The sequence below is a fragment of the Cibotium barometz genome, chromosome 39, assembly GCF_041138505.1.
Source record: "Cibotium barometz isolate CiBa-2024 chromosome 39, ASM4113850v1, whole genome shotgun sequence".
In the NCBI taxonomy this organism is placed as follows: Eukaryota; Viridiplantae; Streptophyta; class Polypodiopsida; order Cyatheales; family Cibotiaceae; genus Cibotium; species Cibotium barometz.
This window is the reverse complement of record NC_141084.1, coordinates 12144407-12165665: the sequence shown is the minus strand read 5'-3', so window position 1 is coordinate 12165665 and position 21259 is coordinate 12144407. Positions and strand designations below refer to the sequence as shown.

General features: G+C 46.2%; 1 protein-coding gene across 1 annotated transcript in view; it reads right to left on the bottom strand.

Annotated features, from left to right (window-relative positions):
* MSH6 (MUTS homolog 6) overlaps positions 1–21259 on the bottom strand; it is a 94484-nt gene that overhangs the window by 21843 nt on the left and 51382 nt on the right. The window contains exons 11-13 of the mRNA XM_086778312.1: positions 1316–1407; positions 1001–1179; positions 687–889 (exon numbers count right to left, since the gene is read on the bottom strand). Coding sequence (XP_086634438.1) covers positions 687–889; positions 1001–1179; positions 1316–1407 — 474 coding nt within the window. The remainder of the gene's footprint in view (positions 1–686; positions 890–1000; positions 1180–1315; positions 1408–21259) is intronic.

Below are 21259 nucleotides of genomic sequence, written 5' to 3'. Positions count from 1 at the left end.
CAGGGGGGGTTTGGAGCAGCCACAGTGGCAAGAAGGGCTAGTGGAGCTCGAGCAAGGTCTTGATGGACACAGCAAGACAGCAATATAAGGGGCACCATGGGTGTGGAGATGGCAGGAGGCAGCAGGAGCAACCGCATAGAGAGGCGATAGCAGAAGCCGGCGGGTGGTAAGGAGCCCAATGGGGCTAGTGGAAGTAGGGCAGCAAGCTGGCAGAGCTGGAGGTGGTGATCAAGGAGGGATATCAGTCGAGGCACTTGTCCGGACCGGGCGAGATAGCGACTCTGCAGCCAGCAAGAAGGCACACCTGACAAGGTGGCCCGGCAGCAGCCAGGGTGCTGCAGTGGCAAAAACGGGCAGCCTACGGTGCTGGCACGGTGAGGGGCAGCAAGAAATAGGTGCCCGGAAGTGTGGACAGCAATGCAGTGGCAACTGTCCAGCTCTGGCTGCAAGGTGGCAGCCCGAAGAAGAGGGGAAGGGAAGGTGAAAAAGAGATTGTTTTGGCCCCTTTTAGGCCCTTTTTGTCCAGGCAAATGACAAATAAGACCTTTGACCCTGTGTGTGACCTTTGACCCTGTGTGTGTTTGTGCGCGCGTGCGCGCGTGTGTGTGTTGTTGTTGTTGGGGGGAGGGGGGGGGGTGTTATTCCAATTTTAAAAATAATCTAACATTTGGGAAAGGCTCTCTTACAGACTGGTTTCCGAAGTATTCTTGCTGCTCCTCCAAATATGATTCTAGTTTTGCTTTGATTGCTGCAACATTTGCAGATCCTGAATCAAATTCTGGATCCACACCTTCGTGTGGTGTAATGCGGCCAGTTCTTTCAGCATCAGACCAATCAAAAGCATCTTCAAAGTAGTTGAGAGAGGAGGTCATATCCAGCACGCCCTCTCCTGCCATCACACCATAGTTATTGAAAAGACCAAACCTTGAGTTACACATGGAGCAAGTATCAACTGGTGGATTTTTTGCTTTAAAAAAGCTTTGGACCCAAAACTGTCTACCAGGAGTTAACAATGACCGTAACCTCTGTGACCGGAACTGGCTTGAGACACCAGTAAACAATGACAAGACTTGAATAATTGTCTGAAATCCACGCAGAGCAGCTAAAAACTCTTTCAACAATTTTTTGGCCACGTCTTCATAGAATACAACTGCCTGCGCGTTTCTGCCACTTTTCTCACTGAAAAACAAAAAGATCAGCAGAAAACTATCAGGTTGACAGTATAAATTACAACCCACAAACCTCCTTATTGTTCTCAAAAATGTGAATACACAGTAAGTCTGTAAGAATAAAGATTATGAAATTAAGTGCATACTTGAAAGCTTTGAGCCGGACAACCAATCGCTCCATATCCGAAAGCTTCAAAAGATCTTTTCTAAATTTGGATGCTGCATCAGCAGCTGCACTCTTCGCAAAGCCAAGACAATATTTGAGACACTTCATTCAATTACACAAATATAACTTATTTTAATAGCAATGCTTCCTATAAAATGCCCATTTTAACCACACCATGCAGCCTCACTAAACAGCTCATAATATGAGAGCCAAGATTCTTTTGACATTCAGGAGGCATCTGTAGGGCATGTACCACCCATGCAAGGTCACCCTCTTTCTGTGGTCAGCAACCTTGCAGCAAGTGTGCGTGGTTTGCACACACCGACCCCACCACCAACTTCATAGACTAGGGAGTAGTTCCCTAGGCCATGAAGACAAGCCTCACTCTCCTCTCCAAGGAGGAGTGTGACCCACCTCACCTGTGGTACACATAGGATAGCATGTGCAGGCCCATGGGCAAGGCGCCGGTGCCACGTAGCAAGCGATAACATGGAAATGATGATGTGGCAAGTTGTGGACCTGGCCGACAACAGTAAAACAAACCGACCAGCATATGGATGCATATATATACGTGCGTAGCATATTCGTCATTTCTATCTACTTTCCTCAATGTTGGACTTCGCGGAGCATTTCTCTGTATGTGAAGTGCTAGCCAGGGGTGTGCAGTAGGTCACAAGGCTGGAGTCCACGTTTTCACTCAACCATATGCATTGCACTAGAGATTCACTTGTATTTACTTCTTTCTTGTACATAATACAAATAGTAGTTTAGGACTCGTGTGATGTGTGATTTTTTTCTTTTCTCGCACCTGTGTGCGTTTATGGCTATTAGCATTCATGGTGCCAAGATGGAGCATGTGCAAAGAGACATTAGGGTTTGCCAAAAGGCTATAGTGGATGGAGGATAGCCATGGTGAGTGTGTGTGTGTGTGTGTGGGAATCACATCAACCTGTACAACTCGGATCAAGGTGCGGCTTTGGGTTCGATCTCTGACTCGCTTTGGGGAATTGCGAGGGTGTGTGTCTGTGTGTGTGAGAGAGAGAGATTGGCTGCTCGACTCTGATCGAACTGTGGTGGTGAGCGAACCTGTGTGACTGTCCTCGCCTGCGTCGCTGCTCGACTCTGATCGCCTGCGACTTACCTTTTGTGAGCCTGCAATTTCGTCTCTCCCTCCTCCTACTCTGTGTGTGTATGTGTGTGTGTGTGTGTGTTAGCTAATTCCTTCCTGCCTGCTGGTGCTAAATCTTACCCGCCTGCTGGCCATTCACCTGTTCCTCCTGGCCGTCAACTTCTTCTGCAGCTGATCTTTACCCGCCTGTTGGCCATCGCCTAAACCTGCTGCCGTTGAATGCTCTTGCTGCCGGCTGGCCTCCCCTGCCTTGCCTCTGATAGAAGGTTAATTAGTCGCCTCTTCTGGTTTTGCCCAGCCTCAGATCTTCTGTGTATGTGTGTGTTGTCATCTTCAGTTGCCCTCTGCCACTTCGTCCCTGCTCTGTGTGTGTGTGTGTGTGTGCAGTTCTAGGGATTATAGAAAATTTAAGGTGTGCATGATGGAATCGCCTGAGCTGGCCATTTATAAGCGTCGGAAAGCAATGAACACCTCGAATTTGGATGCCATGTCTTTGATTAAGGAATGCCTGCATGAGGATTTCGAAGAAGCAAGATGTGCTTGGGAAGGACCTGCTCCAGTCACAGAAGTGCGTATTCCGGTGCAGGAGCTCATGGATCCGGTTGCGCAGTATGCATTGAATGCAGTGATTCTCTTTTTCCCGGGCAAGATGCCTAGTGCACAGGATGTGGGACAATGGGTTGATTTCTTGCTTAAGCGTCAAGCAGTCCGGGGTGTTTATTTTGGAGCAAGAGGATTCTATGAGGTCTTGTTAGCAGACATGGAAGCTAGAGATGCTTTGTTGGAAATGTCTCCCCTCTTCTTCAATACGCAAATGACTCATGTTCTTCCCTGGGCTCTTACTAAAGATTATCACAGCCTTATTCGACATAAGTGCCCGGTTTGGGTTGAAGTGGTGGATTTTCCTCGTACTTGGCGTCATTTTCTTCCTTTGTTGGCTGCTCAATTGGGCAAAGTGATTTGCCCCCCGAAGTTGGATGCCAATACAAATCGTTTTTGTATTCTATGGGACACTGATCTTCCTGCTCCTATGGGCATTACCGTTGATTCTGGGGACACAGTGGTCGGAAAGCGACCATTCAAGCTTAAATGGGGGAAATTTGCCAATTCCTGTTTTCGCTGTGGCAAATTTGGTCATATGCAATCTGAATGTTCTGAACCAAATCTACAACCCCCTCCTTCGGCTGTCCCTACCCCTCAGACTTCTCCTCCAGTGAAATCTTGTTGGAAATAAGTGCACACTAGGTGTACTATTTCTAGTCTAGTTTCACTTAAGTCTTTGTGTCTTGAGTCTAGTGCCATGTGGCACCTCTACATTTATCCCATAAGTCAGTCTACTCAATCTTGTACTTCTCACCTATATATTGTAGGTGTCACATCAATGAAAGTATCAATCTTGTGTCTTGTCTACACTCATCTCAAGGTAACTCTTTGTATTTCATTTGCTCTTGTTTTATTTCTAGTTTTGCACTTGCTTTTATATTTCCTTCATGGTATCAGAGCTAGGTTGCCTGCCATAGCTTCTCCCTAGCTGCGCTCAGCCTGTAGGACCAGCCGGTTCCACTCATCTCATAGCTGCGCCAACCTGAATCTGCTGTCCACCCTGCGCCGGCTCCATTTATCTCAAGGCTGCGCTGACCTGAATCTACTGTCCACCCTGCGCCGGCCTGATTTCAGTAGCTGCTGCATACTTCTGTTGCTTTCGTGAAGCTGCTACTGCTCTCTCACTTGGAGCTGCTGCTGCCCGCCATACTGTTGCAGCCCATCTTTGGCTGCCTTCTTCATCAACTCAAGAGTGTGTATCATCTCAAGGAAGCTGCAGATCGACTGTCCTCCTAAACGAGCTATTTTTTTGCTGCATTCAGTTCTGCCATTGCTTCCTCTTGAAGAGTCTACAAGGTAATTGTGCATTGTCTCCATCAGTTTGCTGATTAGTCCTTTTTTATCTACAAACTGCTAGTTCCTCATGCTTCGATAGGCTGTCAAATGCTATGGCCTTGACAAGTGGTGAGAGAGCCGGCTTCTAAAAACAGTTTGGATCTCTTCTTTCATTCATTTCTGCAATCTTGTAAGGGAATAGACACTGCCCTTGCATTTTAGCAAGAGGTAAGACCTTCCCACATGGCCTCTTCTACTCATTCTCTCATGTCTATCGACAAATTCAATGGCTCCAACTTTCATACTTGGCAAATCAAAATCAAGTGCCATCTTATGAAAGAAGGTCTCTGGGACATTGTTCACCATGCTGCTCCCGAAGATTCCGACATTGAGCAAGTTATCACTTATGCTCCCACTGCTAAGAATGACAAAGCCTATGCTATCATCCTGCTCGGTCTTGGAGATGATTACATTCATCACATCTCCGACATACAGTCTGCTTCTCGAGCATGGATCACTTTGGATACCCTCTTTGGACCCCGCTCTAAAAATTCTAAGATTGCACTTATGATCTCATTCTTTGATCTATATATGCAGGAGGGAGCTACTATAGCCTCTCATGTCAATTATTTTCGCAGTCTTATGGTTCAGCTTGCTTCAGTGAAGTCCCCCATCTCTGAAGATATTGCTATTGCTGTGCTTCTCAAAAGCTTACCTGATACCTATGCTACTCTTGTCACTACCTTCAAGTATCAGAATAATCCTACTCTTGAAGGTATCATCAATGCTCTCCAAGAGGAGGAAAGAACAAAACAACAAAAGGTAACTGACACTGCATTTTTAGCAAAGAAAGGAGGATCTAAGGTAAGAAAGCCTTGCACCCATTGTGGAAAAACTAATCATTTGGAGAAGGACTGCTTCAAGGCTCATCCATGCACCATTTGTGGCCGTGATAATCACCGGGAAAAGGACTGCTACTCTAAAACCTCTACATCAGTCCCTGCATCTGCCTCAGCACATGTTGCTGCAGCATCTACAACAGCAGATCTTGCTGTTCATTCCTCACATGATGAGGAATGGGCTTTCTGATTACTTGTCTACCACTTTGACCACCGATGATGTAGGTCAAGGGGTTCTAGTGTCTTACTCATTATGCTTTTTGACCTCTATCTTGTCCCTACCCAAGAGGCAGCGATTGTTCTTGAGGAGGGGTTGTCTTCAAGGTCCATCTGCTTGTCTACAGTCAGTCATCTGTCTATCTATCTGTTGTCTGTCTAGTCTTGTCTGTCTATCTATCTGTTGTCTGTCTATCTGTCTATCAATCTGACTGTGTCTTGTTTTAGATCCATCTTGTCCCTACCCTTGTGGACCCATATGAGGATATCACTTGAGGAGGGGTGTCTCAGGATCTTCTTGTCTCTCATGTCTTGTCTCTCAGTCTATCAGTCTTTATGTCTATCTTCTAGTCTTGTCTTTTTTGTCTTCCTCCTAGTGTCCACTTAAGGAGGGTGTTGGAAATAAGTGCACACTAGGTGTACTATTTCTAGTCTAGTTTCACTTAAGTCTTTGTGTCTTGAGTCTAGTGCCATGTGGCACCTCTACATTTATCCCATAAGTCAGTCTACTCAATCTTGTACTTCTCACCTATATATTGTAGGTGTCACATCAATGAAAGTATCAATCTTGTGTCTTGTCTACACTCATCTCAAGGTAACTCTTTGTATTTCATTTGCTCTTGTTTTATTTCTAGTTTTGCACTTGCTTTTATATTTCCTTCAAATCTTCCCCTGAGGCACAATCTAAAGGTGCTTCTGCATCCACATCAACAACTGGACTAAATAAAGGTAAAGGGAAGCAGTCTCAAATGCCAAATGTTCCTGCTTCCCCGAACATCAAAGACAAGGGCAAAGAGAAGCTTCCTGCTACTCAGGCGTGGATAGTACCCAAGAAAATTGTCAAAGCACGTACTCTACCATCTTCTCGCAATTATGTGCCCCCCTTGAAGAATGTTGTTCAGCAAAAATTGCCTTGTAATGATAACTCTTCCTTGGCTCAGGCCTGGGATAAAGTTGTTCGATCCTATAAGGAAGTAGTTACAGGGGACACTGCTTCAACGTCGGAAGGCCATCACTTGTTTCCTCCACATTCGAGTTTTGATTTGGCAGCTGATGTTTCCGCGACAGATGCGGATGTGCCCATGGGCACGAGTTCTTAAGCTTTCTGTTGGTTTTCTCGCCCACTGTATATACCATTTAAGATGCATAGTTCTATACATTGCATTTCATATAATGTGCGCGGATTATGCAATCAGGATAAATGGAGGCTAATCTGGCACTATGTACATACTTGCAAGGCAGATATTGTTGTTCTTCAAGAGCATAATCAGCATAATTTTGCCGGGCAAACTTCCTATTTTGCGGGATATTGGATAGCTTATGCAGGATCCGCTGGATACTCTGGAGTGCTGATGCTTGTTCGCCATGAATTATTTCCCATATTGGTATTCAATGATCCAGCTGGCAGATGGATGGTAGTTCAATGTATTATCAATGGGGAAGTTTTTGAGTTTGGTGGTGTGTATGCATACACAGCCTCTACTGACAGGGCTCGTTTGTGGCATGCCATCTCCTCTTATTGTTGGCGTTCTAATGCATTTCTTTGTGGCGATTTTAATAATGCTCCAAATCATGTGGATAATACTACTGGACATTCTCACATGCTTCATGTGGAACGACAAGCTTGGGATCTCTTTCAGCACACATGTAATGCCTTGGATTTGTGGCCTCTGTTGCAAGCCAATGATCCAGGATTCACATTTCAACATAACGCTCGATCAATGTATCGTGCTCGTCTGGACCGATGGTATCTCTTTCAGATGCAGCAGTATGATGATTTTGTATGTGATATGTGGATTGATTACTCCTTGTGTCTCTCGGATCATGCTCCGATATGCTTGAAAATACAATTTGGTTCATGTTCTGCCAATGATTCATTAACTAGAAAGAGACTTCTGCATGTCAATAATGCTTATCTTAAGCATGAGGTTTTTCGCAATCTGATTGTGGATATTATCTCGCCATTGATCTCTCAAATGCATGTTGATATGGACACAGCATGGTTTCGTTTTGTTATGCGGGTTCAATGTGTGATCCAGGATTATGGCAGACACTATTTATCGCATTTCAGAGAGCAAGTTCAACAGGCCAAAGGCACTTGTCAAAGTTTGATGCATCTGGCTAACACTTCATCTCTTACTGAAATCCAGATGACAGAGTTACTTTCTGCTCGTGCTTTGTTGCATCGTAATGATGAGAGAAAATTGGCAAAGTGGCAGACTAGAGCTCGCCAAAAGGCTATAGCGGATAAAGGATGCACTTCTAAACAATTCTTTCGTCATTTACATCTTTCTAGGCAGTCTCAAACTATTAAGAGGATTAAACTCCCGACTGGTGATTGGACTACCTCTCGTGTGGGGCTTGCACGGGCCATGGAATCTCATTATGGCAAGATTTTTGAGGCCTCTTCTCTCACGCAGGAAGGTCGAGAAGCTCGTCGCTTGTTTTTATCTCAAGTTGCACCGATTTTATCGGCGCACCAGGCTCAACTTTTGGAAGCCGCCTTCACGGAGACACAATTGTATGCCAGTTTGTGTGATTTGGGCCGTTGGAAATCTCCCGGTTGGGATGGCCTTACTGTAGAATTTTTCTTGTCGTTTTGGCACTACCTGGATCAGCCACTATTGTTAATGATAAACAGGGCATGGGAGCAACAGGTTTTGCCTTCATCTTGGAAAGAAGGCTTGCTCAAGTTGATTCCAAAGCAAGCACTTTGTGAAGAGTTCTCGCAATGGAGGCCGATTACGCTCATGCCTGTGGTTTATAAATTGCTGGCTAAAATGCTTGTCAATAGACTTAAAGGGTTTTTGCATGATGGTTTGCATCCATCTCAGTATGGCTTCATTCCACGAAGGCAAATTACTGATAATCTAGCAAATGTCATCATTGGCATGGAGTATGCGAAATACACTCGACAAGATGTATTGGTCATGCAGGTTGACATTGAAAAGGCATTTGACACTGTTCTTTGGGATTACATTGCAGATACCATGCTTCGGCTGGGATTTGGGCCTAAGCTATCCTCTGTGGTTTATTTCTTGTATGCTGACAGTACCTCTGCCGGTTTGTTGGATGGTTTTCTCACAGATCCTTGGCATTTGGGACATTCAGTAAGGCAAGGTTGTCCTCTCAGTGCTTTGCTTTATGCGATTGCTACTCATCCCCTGCTTATGTATTTGGAATCTTTGACTTCGTCTGGAAGATTGCAGGGCTTGAAATTACCCTCTGGGAAACATTTTATTGCGCAAGCTTATGCAGATGATTCTCTCTTTATGCCTCGCAATCACCAAGATGATGTGGAACAAATTATGCACACTCTTTATTTGTTTGGATTGGCAGCAGGCCTCAAAGTGAATTTTCGTAAATCCAAACTATTGGCTCTGACTGAGTATGATTGGCATAAGCTGCTTTGGCCAGGCGAACTTGTTCCTCCGAACATTATAGTTCGTCATTTGGGTTATCCGCTGGGTTGGACTGTATCGGCTACACGGAAATTGGATTGGGTAGCCGAGCGCTTGCACTCCAAGTTACATTATTGGAAGTTGTCCACTTGGCCGCTTCATGTGCGTCTTAGAATTGTGCAATGCACTCTTGTAGCTTATGTGCAGTTTTATCTACCTTTGCTATATTGGTCTCAATCCCGCTTGAAGTCCCTTATGTCAAGTATATTGGCGCATTTCTGGCGCACTTCATCTCGTGGAAAGGGCCTCAGATTGTTATCCATGGACAAGTTATGCTCTCCTAAGCGCCTTGGAGGCTTGAATATTTTGGATTTGAGACGTCATGTTTTGGCTAGGAAAGCTATGCTTTTGCCGGTTTTGTTGGATCAGCAGCAACCCTGGACTCTCATGGTGTCCCATTTGTGTCGGCATATTGTCACGCCATTCTATGGTCATTGGCAACCCACATACTGGGATCTTATATGTGGAAAACTTGAAGGACACATTCCGGGATGTCCTTTCACTTCTTCTCTCATTATTGATTGGAAGGAAGTTACTTCACATATGATATGGCATGGTTCCCGATCTTTGATGGGCAATTCCCTGCGGCTAGAGAGTTTGCATTGGAGTCGTGTATTTTCTTCCACTTTGGTTGACCGTTCACCTCGTCAGGCATATTTTCTATCTCAAAAAGGAATTTGTCAGATACATCAGGTGGTGGATGACACTGGTCAGGTTCTTTCCTTCTCTGTTGCGGCGGATCGTTTTCAATTGGGATCCCATTATTCTCATCTTTGGACAGAAATTCAGCGGATGATTGCTGATATTTCTCCTTTACCTCGCTTGAATGTGGATTCCCGTCTATCTGATTGGAATCTTGGAACCACTCCTATGAAATGTATTTCAGCTGGGACAGTTTATGCCCTCTTGCAATCGGATGCATGGATAGTCAGACATGGTAATCAGCTATGGTCTCTCTCCAAATCTTCAATGTGGTGGAAACATACATTGTTTCGCATTTGGAAAAGTCATATGCCTCTTAAAGAACGCCTGTTTTTGTGGCGCTGTTTGGTTGGTGCTCTTCCTGTTGGTAGCTTGTTACATGCACGTCATATTGCGCCTTCACGTTGTGTCCGATGTAAAGCTACTGAGGAGACTGTCCCACATTTACTATGGGGCTGCGTATGCTCCAGATCGTTCATTCGCCGGGTCTCGACTGCTCTTCGCCTTCGTTTCCCTTCGGGCATTTTTCACAGATGCTTTTGGCTTTTTGGGGTGTTACAAGCATCACAGTCTCAGTTTGCAGTATTTTTCAGCTGGGTCCGATTCTGGGTCTTTTGGACCATATGGCATGTTCGGAACAACCTCATGTTCCAAGCCAATGACATTGTTCCCTTCCATTACTTCAAGTTCTCGCTTGGTCACGCGCTTCATTTTGCTTATGATGCTGGGGACATCACTCTTGATGCTTATAGGATTTACTTTGATTGCTTCTAGGTGGTGAAGCCTATAGTTACTCCTCTTTTTCTGGGTTTTCCTCGCTTAGAGGTTTCCCACTTGTAAATAAAAAGTGTGATCTTTTTGGTGGGTTTTCCTCGTTTTGAGGTTTCCCACCTGTAATTAATGACATTAAGCTTTACAAAAAAAAAAAAAGTGTGTGTGTGTGTGTGTGTGTAGAGAGAGAGAGAGAGAGAGAGAGAGAGAGAGAGAGAGAGAGAGATGTGACAAAGCTCAAGAGAGAAAGATTGCAAGACTCAAATCATAATCCATGTTATTAGAACCACCAAAGTACATGCTTTTATAGGCATCAAGCTTTGAAAAAAGCTAAATAAGGACTATTCACACCCAGAGAGGATATTCACACCAACTAACTCCGAAATACCCAACAAACCACCCCTTCAGAGTGATGGAGATGATGCCAACATGTGAAAGTATGCACAAGTGGAAGCAATCACAAGAGGCAAAGGAGAAATGAAATAAAATCTATTATGAGATCCGAGGGAGATATCACTGCCTCTTCAGAGAGGGGTTTGGGCCGTTACGCAGGGTCAAGGAGTTTGAGGATCAGAGATGCCTGGGAATGTTCCTACTTGAGGTCAGGAGACACAGAGAGACCCTCCTGGCAGACAGGAGACCGAGCCATGATGTACCTAGACAAAGGAGCTTGACAGATTTCTTGGGCACCAGCACCAGCAACCCAGCCCACACACCTCCTAATACCTTCTCCATTGGGCCACCAGGGCACTGACCATGCTCCCAAGGAGTCACCACTGATAGAGCAGTCATCTTATGTTGTGCTCGTCGGCCACGCCCACCAGGATCCCGACCATGGCATCCTCACCATCGCCAAATCAGATCCATTATTGCTCGGCATCGGAGGCGCCTACCTCGCTTCTACGACCTCTCCATTCTAGACAGCCCCATGGTGGAGATACTTGATCTAAGGGATCAGCATACATGGATCTGCCTGATATACATTTTCCAGTATTTTCTACTCAGTCTTACAATTCTGTTTTATAACTGTAAGACAATAAATTTATTGTACTTTTTAGTCTCATTTACTTTGACGAAACACCAACTTCAGATGTACTCTCAGTTTTGGTCTCATAGGCCATTATGGCCTCTTAGAGACGTTAATATATCATTTCTGGGATTCCCTATATTCTGGTCAACCCAACAGAATCTTGGGATAAATATCCCTTATAAAGAACTCATCAAGCTAATGATTGCCATCACCCATCACTCTCTTTCTTTGCAAGATTAAATATATAGACTACGCATGGAACATAGCATAAAATACTGTGTAGCTTTCATCAACAAAACAAGTAGAGAGAAAGAGAGAGGCAAATGCACGATACCACAATGGGTTAAATCTCCCCCACTCGTTTGATGGCTCTCTCCTTAAACAACTGTCTTTTTATATATTCAAGAATAGCTTGCATGAGCCATGAACATACACTCCACTTTGGGCCTTAACCATTCCCTTTCCCTTAAGAATAGGAAAGTTGCATGCTTCATGCATGCATTCAATTATTGATCTCATATTTACTAGGCTAAGGTATTACAATGAATCAAATAAATTGACTAAAATAAGAGAGTCCAAATAAATTAAATAAAAGGGTGTCCAAATGAATAGTCTAAATAGTTGATGATCGCTCGCGTAATGCCAAAATGGGTGCACGAAACATGCAAAAATTGGAGGAGAGTCATCGAGAACGCACGTTAGCCCTACCACCATTGATCTGCTTATTATCAAAAACAATCACATGTATCATATGCACATAGTGTTCACCATAAAAATAAATCCAAATAATCATTTAAAATAAATTTCCATAACACCTCAAGTTCTACGGAATGCTCGCTTGTCTCTAGTAGTAATCCATGGTTTCTTAAGCTCTGAGTCAAAGGATGATCCAAGAAGCGGAGAGATGTGCTCTAAGAAAGGATTGGTCATGGTAACAACTTCAACAGCTTCTAGGAACTATTGCCCATCAAACCAACCAATTAAGCAATTAGAAAGCAGTGGGTTCTAGTGAAACTTGTGATGGCACAAACTTATTATGAAGGAAATAAACAGGTTTGGTTACCTAAGCTAAAGGAAACAAGCGTAAAATTAAAGTGGAGGAGGAACCTACCATGTATCCTATACCAGTTTCATCTAGTGGTTACAAGAGGAGATGCAAACCCCAAGAAATACATCAGCAAATGTAGTGTTCCTCTATCTCTACCTCCTGGTAGCATAGCTGACAAATGCAGTCATCCAAGATCTGATGCACATATCGCCCTATCTCAATCCGCAGCTGGTGTGATGAGGTCCGGATCTGTCCAAAGGCACAACGTATCCCATGTGATAGGTGTACATCCATGTACGCCGGGCGGGTGATAAAATCATCTGGTGAGAGGTGTAGAAAATGGCTCTTGTAATGAGCCATTTTCGTGCCTAAGGGCTCAAGGGGGCTAATCTATGTCCTCTCTGTGTCCACTCTGATGATATCCATCCTGATCACGCGGTTTTGCTCTAAGCGGGTGAGATCCAAAAATGGACAATCCAGACTGTACTGAAAGGGTGGTAGTGCCTCTATCTGAAAGGGTGGTAGTGCCTCTATCCGCAAACCATGTAGGTCAAACCATGATCTCATCTGAGCATACCAGCAATGAGTATCTCCATCCTCTTCCAACTGTATGGACGAGGTCAATGCCAATCGGGAGTACCTCTGTTGAGGGAGCTCCCATAGCCGCTGTAAAAAGGTAATTGCCTAGAATAGGGCCTTGGTCACTACTAGTGCAGCACCCAGCTTAGCCCGAACAATCTCATGTGGTACTGATGCTTTGCTCCGAATCATGCATGCAATCATCATAATCAGTGGTCTCTCCATTTGCCTCCATCCCTCATCCGTCCCTCTCTGAGATCTGTGATGTATGCTGGGCCCCCAAATTGGAGCTCCATACAAGAGGGTCACTCTGACAAGCATATCTAATAGCCACAATTTGGGCGTGGCTCCTGAAATTGTATGTGTGCACACTGTCTCTCAAGTGCCCCCAAGGCTGCATGCCCTCGAGCTAATCTAGCTGCTGCTGCCTCCTTCAGGGAGAAACGCGGTCCTGTGAAAGTAACTCCCAAGTAGACATATGACCTGACGTACTCAACCGGCTCCCCTCGGAAAGTGAACTGAGGCTCTGATCTCGTCACCCATGCCTGTGTGGTGTTAAACACCATAACCTTGGTTTTCCCAAGGTTCACTCTCGAATCTCTATCCGCACAGAAAGCCTGTAATGCATCCAGGTGTCTTTGTAATCCCTCCGGAGAGTCTGAGATTAGAACAATATCATCAGCATATAACAAGATGGGTATCAACACCCCTGCCAGGCATGCCCTTGTGCCTCCCAATGTGTCTACATAATAAGAGACCGCATCAATGTACAGTCCAAAGAGGGTGGGCGATAGCGGGCATCCCTGCTTCACCCCTATCGTGAAGGTCACCATATCGGATAGTCCGCCTGGAGCTCGGACTCTGCCTATCACACAGACTCATACAAAGCATATACCCCCCACTGCATATCCTCGGGTACCTCAATGTCATGCAATCTATGCATAAGCCTCGCACGTAGTCGGTATCGAAGGCTTTGCGGAAGTCCACAAAGCAGCAATATATCCTTCTCTTCTGTGCCCTGCCCTCTTCAATAAGTGCCCGATGTGTCAGTATGTGATCTAAGGTAGTAAATCTTCTCCTGAAGCCGGCCTGTCCATGTGCTCGATGACAATGCCTCTCTGCCCAGCGGCTCAGCTCCAACTCCAATATAGAGCCATATAGTTTGGCCAAGTAATGACCAATCATGATCGTACTGTAGTTGCCTGGTACCATGGGGTCCCCACTCTTAAAGAGTGGTACTATGATATGCTCTGTCCAGCTTGTCGGGAAACCCTCACAAATGGCACGATTAAACACATGTACGATGAGCGGAGCCAGAGTGTTGCGTGCATATGAGAAGTGCTCTCCAACTAGCCCATCATGATCCTGTGCCTTTCCATTCTATAACCTGTCTATCGCATCTAGCACGATCCGCATAGTAAAAAAGGTGCGGCTAGCCGGTCTAGCTCCCAGTGGAAGGGGCGTGGGGGGCTGTCCTGGTGCATCATATAGATCTCTAACATAAGTATGCCATGCCTCAAGTGCAGTAATCGGAGTACCAGGCTGTCTCTCCTGAAACATCTTCCATGCCCTCTGGTTGCCCTTCCCCAGGAAGAGTTGGTAGATCTCCTCCTCTAGCTTAGCTAGATAGGCTCGTTTCTTCCTCCGCACAAGGCGCCGAAAGATCATCCTGGCCTGTCTATGCGAGAGAAAGAGAGAGAGAGAGAGTGAAATGAAATGAAATGATATATTAACGTCTCCAAGAGGCCATAGTGGCCTATTAGACCAAAACTAAGAATACATCTAAAGTTGGTGTCTCATCAAAGAGAACAACTAAATGAGACTAAAAAGTACAATAAACTGATTGTCCTACAGAACAGAACTGTAAGACTCCGAGATGATACTGAGTAGAAAATACTGGAAAATACTGGAAAATGTATATCAGGTAGATCCATGTATGCTGATCAATTGTAGTGTTGCCCTCTCCTTAGATCAAGTATCTCCGCCATGGGGCTGTCTAGAATGGAGAGGTCCTTGAAGCGAGGTAGGCGGCTCCGATGCCGAGCAATAATGGCTTTGATCTGGCGATGGTGAGGATGCCGTGGTCGGGATCCTGGTGGGCGTGGCCGACGAGCACGACATAAGATAACTGCTCTATCAGTGGTGACTCCCTGGGAGCGTGGTCGGTGCCCTGATGATCCAATGGAGGAGGTATCAGGAGGTGTGTGGGCTGGGTTGCCGGTGTTGGTGCCCAAGAAATCTCTCAAGGTCCTCTGTCTAGGTACATCATGGCTCGGCCTCCTGTCAACCAAGAGGGTCTCTCTATGTCTCTTGAGCTCAAGTAGAAACAATCCCAGGCATCTCTGATCCTCAAACTCCATGACCCTGCGTAACAGCCCAAAACCCTCCCGGAAGAGGCAGTGATATCTCCCTCGGATCTCATAATAGACTGTACATCGGCAAATGTAGTGTTCCTCTGTCTCTACCTCCTGGTAGCATAGCTGACAAATGCGGTCATCGAAGATCTGATGCACATATCCCCCTGTCTCAATCCGCAGCTGGTGTGATGAGGTCCGGATCTGTCCAATGACACAACGTATCCCATATGACAGGTGTACATCCATGTACGCCGGGCGGGTGATCAAATCATCCGGTGAGAGGTGTAGAAAATGGCTCTTGTAATGAGCCATTTTCGTGCCCAAGGGCTCAAGGGGGCTAGTCCATGTCCTCTCTGTGTCCACTCTAATGATATCCATCCTGATCACGCGGTTTTGCTCTGAGCGGGCGAGATCCAAAAATGGACAATCCAGACTGTACTGAAAGGGTGGCAGTGCCTCTATCCGCAAACCATGTAGGTCAAACCATGATCTCATCTGAGCGTACCAACAATGAGTATCTCCATCCTCTGCCAACTGTATGGATGAGGTCAATGCCAATCGAGAGTACCTCTGTTGAGGAAGCTCCCATAGCCACTGTAAAAATGTAACTGCCTAGAATAGGGCCTCGGTTACTACTGGTGGGGCACCCAGCTCAGCCCGAACAATCTCATGTGGTACTGATGATTTGCTCCGAATCATGTGGGCAATCATCATAATCAGTGGTCTCTCCATTTGCCTCCATCCCTCATGTGTCCCTCTCTGAGATTTGTGATGTATACCGGGCCCCCAAATCGGAGTTCGGTGTGACAAGCGTATCAAATAGCCACAATTTGGTGCGTTGCTCCTGAAACTGTATGTGTGCACACTGCCTCTCAAGTGCCCACAAGGCTGCATGCCCTCGAGCTAATCTAGCTGCTGTGCTGCCTCCTTCACGGAGAAACGCGGTCCTGTGAAAGTAACTGACCTGACGTACTCTACCGGATATCTCGGAAAGTGAACTCACGCTCTGGTCTCGTCACCCATGCCTGTGTGGTGTTAAACACCATAACCTTGGTTTTCCCAAGGTTCACTGTCAGATCTCTATCCGCACAAAAAGCCTGTAATGCATCCAGGTGTCTCTGTAATCCCTCGGGAGAGTCTGAGATTAGAACAATATCATCAGCATATAACAAGATGGGTATCAACACCCCTCCCAGGCATGCCCCTTGGCCTCCCAATCTGTCTACATAATCAGAGACCGCATCAATGTACAGTCCAAAGAGGGTGGGCGATAGCGGGCATCCCTGCTTCACCCCTACCGTGCTGGTCACCCTATCAGATAGTCCGCCTGGAGCTCGGACTCTGCCTGTCACAGACTCATACAAAGCATATATCCCCCACTGCATATCCTCGAGTACCTCAATGTCATGCAATCTGTGCATAAGCCTAGCACGTAGTACGGTATCGAAGGCTTTGCGGAAGTCCACAAAGCAACTTTATATCCTTCTCTTCTGTGCCCTGCCCTCTTCAATAAGTGCCCGAAGTGTCAGTATGTGATCCAAGGTAGTAAATCCTCTCCTAAAGCCAACCTGTCCATGTGCTCAATGACCATGCCTCTCTGCCCATCGGCTCAGCTCCGACTCCAATATAGAGCCATATAATTTGGCCAAGTAATGACCAATCATGATCGTCCTGTAGTTGCCTGGTACCATGGGGTTCCCACTCTTAAAGAGTGGTACAATGATATGCTCTGTCCAGCTTGTCGGGAAACCCTCACAAATGGCATGATTAAACACATGTATGATGAGCGGAGCCAAAGTGTCTCGTGCATATGAGAAGTGCTCTCCAACTAGCCCATCATGATCCTGTGCCTTTCCATTCTGTAACCTATCTATCGCATCTAGCACCATCCGCATAGTAAAAAAGATGCTGCTAGCCGGTCTAGCTCCCAGTGGAGGGGGGGTGGGGGGCTATCATGGTGCGTCATATAGCTCTCTAGCATAAGTATGCCATGCCTCAGGTGCAGTAATCGGAGTACTAGGCTATCTCTCCTGAAACATCTTCCATGCCCTCTTGTTGTCCTTCCCCAAGAAGAGTTGGTAGATCTCCTCCTCTAGCTTAGCCAGATAGGCTCATTTCTTCCTCCGCACAAGGCGTCGAAAGATCATCGTGGCTTGTCTATGCGTGTGAGACCCAATGGCAATTTTACGCTGTAGCTGTGCTCGTGTCTCATGACACTCATCATCATACCAACTGTTCTGTGGGGCAGTGCTGCGGGGGTGGGTGGAAGGGATCATAGTGCAGGGAAACGCATATGAGGCGGATGCATGTAGTACACTTGCCAATCCTCTCGTGATCTCGTCCAGAGGGCTATGCGGGTCTAAAGCGAACAAGCCATCAGATACTGCATCCTGATAAACCCCAACTGTCTCACATGTAAACTGATATCTCGGGTACCTAGGTAGATGAGTGGCTGGCCCATCTCTCGGGGATCCACCTACTAGTGTGAAACTCATGTATGCATGATCGGCTGCTATGCCAATGGGCCTACTGGAAATCGTGAAACCCCGCACATCAGGTATCAATGAAGGAGATCCCATCAAGTAGTCCACTGTGCTCGCTCCCCCTTTAGAGTTCTAGTGTGTGAGAGCATCTGATCCTTGCCATCTCGATAAGCCATTGTATATGACCAACCCATGTGCACTCCCGAGTGTGAAAAAATGCCTGCCGTAATCTGTAATCTCCCCCTCATCCTGTGCTGATCTCTGCAACCCTACATCCTCTGCCCCGTGATCTCCCGGTACATAGCCTCTTGAGTATCATACAACTCTGTCTGCTCTTAGCCTGTACGTGCATTAAAGTCTCCCAATAGGAATATGTCTCCCATGCTGGCAAACCTCATGATATCATCATATAGTGGTATATAGGGCGACTCTCCTCATGGTGCAAATGGGCTGGGGGAAAGTAGCATACCGCCACATATAGCTCGCGGAGCCCCTCTCTGCATATTCGGACCCACATGTACCTCGCATCTGCATCTCTATGTACCACATGTATTTTGTCACGAAGCTCCTCCCTGTAAAGTATTGCCACTCCTCCAGATCCTCTGGTACCTCCCACTATGCGTGGCTGAGGGCAGAAAACTGATTCCCATCTATAACCCCGGACGTCAGGAAGCCTCTTGTTTGTGCACTGATGGGTCTCCGTATACATAGCAATATCACTGTGTCTGAAAGTATCCTCAGAGTATCTTGCATCTGTTCTAAGGGCTCCGTTGCAATTCCACACCGTGAATCGCAAGGTCTCATAGGCCGCGCACCGTCAAGCGGGCCTCCTCTCCGTAATGATGACTCGGTCATCTCTGTATACCGCCCGTCCTTGCCTCAAGCACACGCGGCATGTGTTCCTTCCGGTGTGCTATCTGTGCCGGTGTAAGGTCCTCATCCAAATAAATCTTTTCCCCCTTAAGGGCCATCCTTTTGGAGAGGAAGGCCTTCTTCTCCAAGTCACCAAACCTGATGATCAATATCTTTGCCCTGGTTTCATCTCTGCCTACTCGCCATGCTCCGGTAATGGGTACATCAATGGCTCCAATTTTTGTTGCAAGAGCTTTTGCATCCTCTTGGGGATTTCCCTTATCTTCCCACCCAACTACACGTACATGTAAGGCACGTGCTCGTCTCTTGGTTTCCTCTTCCAATGTAGCATTCATCACCTCTACTTTATTGACTGGTGTATCCTTCTGTTTTTTTACTACCTCAATCCATGGGTTGACTTCCTCAATTTGTTTCTTTGTGGCACTAGCAATTTCAGCCCATATGCGTTGAGAGAGAGAGAGAGAGAGAGAGAGAGAGAGAGAGAAATGAAATGAAATGAAATGTTATATTAACGTCTTCAACAGGCCATAATGACCTATGAGACCAAAAAGTTACATCATGGTGGATCTGATACAATGTCTGGATAAAAAACCAGAAAATGAAAAATAAAGATGATACTATTGATTGGCACCTAGAAAATGAAACTGGAACTGGAAGGTAAACAGAAACCCTTATAGGGTGTGAATATAGTGAGGGGGGGGGGTACGCTATGGAGGTGAGTGGAGTACAGTGAGGGGATACAATATCATGTGGGACAGGGGGGGTACACTATGGAGGTGCCTCCATCTCATAATATGGGTGCCTCCAGAGAATACTGGAAGGGAGGCAATCTGTCCAAGCTAAAACCATGTGCCTGGAACCAAGATGTCATCTATCCATACCAGCAAGCCGTGTCTCCCTGTAAAGCTAACTGTCGGGAGGACTCAAGGGCGAGGCGTGCATATCTGTCTCGGGGGAGATCCCACAAGCCATGTATGTAGGAGACTGATCTCGTAAGAGCCTCAATCACCAGAGGGGCAGCTCTGCTCGAATAATCTCATGAGGTACCAAGGCCTTGGCTCTAATAATCCTAGCAATCATAGATACCAAAGGCCTCTCCATACCTCTCCACCCGCCTACGCTGTGATGGCCCACTGAAGGTCCCCATATTTGCACTCCATAAAGCATAGCTGATGTCATTAGAGTGTCAAAAAGCCAAAGTTTCGTTCGAGGTTCCTAAAACTGAACCTGCGAACACATCCTCTCCAAACCACCCAGGGCTGCATGTGCTCTAGTCAATCTAGTCTCTACTGCTCTCCTCATCAAAAACACTGGCCCACTGAATACTACCCCAAGATATGTATATGCATCTGTATACTCCACAATCTCCTGCCCATATGTAAATGTGGGAGCTGATCGCCTAACCCACTGTGGCATGGTGTTAAACACCATAACCTTGGTTTTGCCAAGGTTGAGAGACAATCCACTATCATGTGCAAGCTCATGTAAAGCATCCAGATGACGCTGCATACCCTCAAGGGAGTCAGAGATCAACACAATATCATCAGCATATAACTATAGTGGGATCCATGTACCTGCTAGCTGGGCTCCTCTGTCCTCCAATCTCTCAATGTAGTCAGAAGCCTCATCCACATACATACCAAACAATGAAGGAGATAACGGGCAACCTTGCTTCACTCCTATAGTGGAGTGAACCAAAGTAGAGACCCCCTCTGGGGTGCGTACCTGTCCTGCAACTGATCTATATAAAGCCATAATCCCCCATATGAGCTCTGTGGGTACCCCCATCTCCTGTAATCGCCTCATCAATCTGGCTCTGGGCACTGTATCAAATGCTTTGCGGAAGTCCACAAAGCTACAATAAATCCGTCACCCATGCGACCTGCCCTCCTCAATAATGGCCCGCAGAGTCAAGATGTGGTCAAGAGTAGAGAAACCTCTCCTGTTCCCTGCCTGTCCCTCTGCTCGAATGCTCTCTCTCTCTACCCATCTACTCAACTGCTGCTCAAGAATGGATGCATACAATCGTGCTAGTGTGTGACCAATCATAATAGTGCGATAATTCCCTGGCTCCATAGGGTCCCCTGACTTGAAGATAGGCACGATGGTGGACATACTCCAAGTCTCGGGTAAGCCTTCACACATAGCACGATTGAACATTACTGCTAGAAGCTCTGCCAGCATGTCTCTCGCATGAATAAAGTGCTCAGCGACCAATCCATCATGATCATATGCTCTCCCAATCTTCATCCTATCAATGGCCTTCCTTACCATCTCTGCGGGTAAAGAAAGTACATGTCTGTGGGCATGGTGCTGGCGGGTCAAGAAAAGGTGTCTGTCCAGGAACTGTATATAGAGATGTTGCATAACTACCCCAGACCTCTGTAGAAGTGATGGCGGGTCAGGAAAAGCTGTCTGTCCAGGAACTCTATATAGAGATGCTGCATAACTACCCCAGACCTCTGTAGAAGTGATGGCCAAAGCAGGGGAGGACTCAT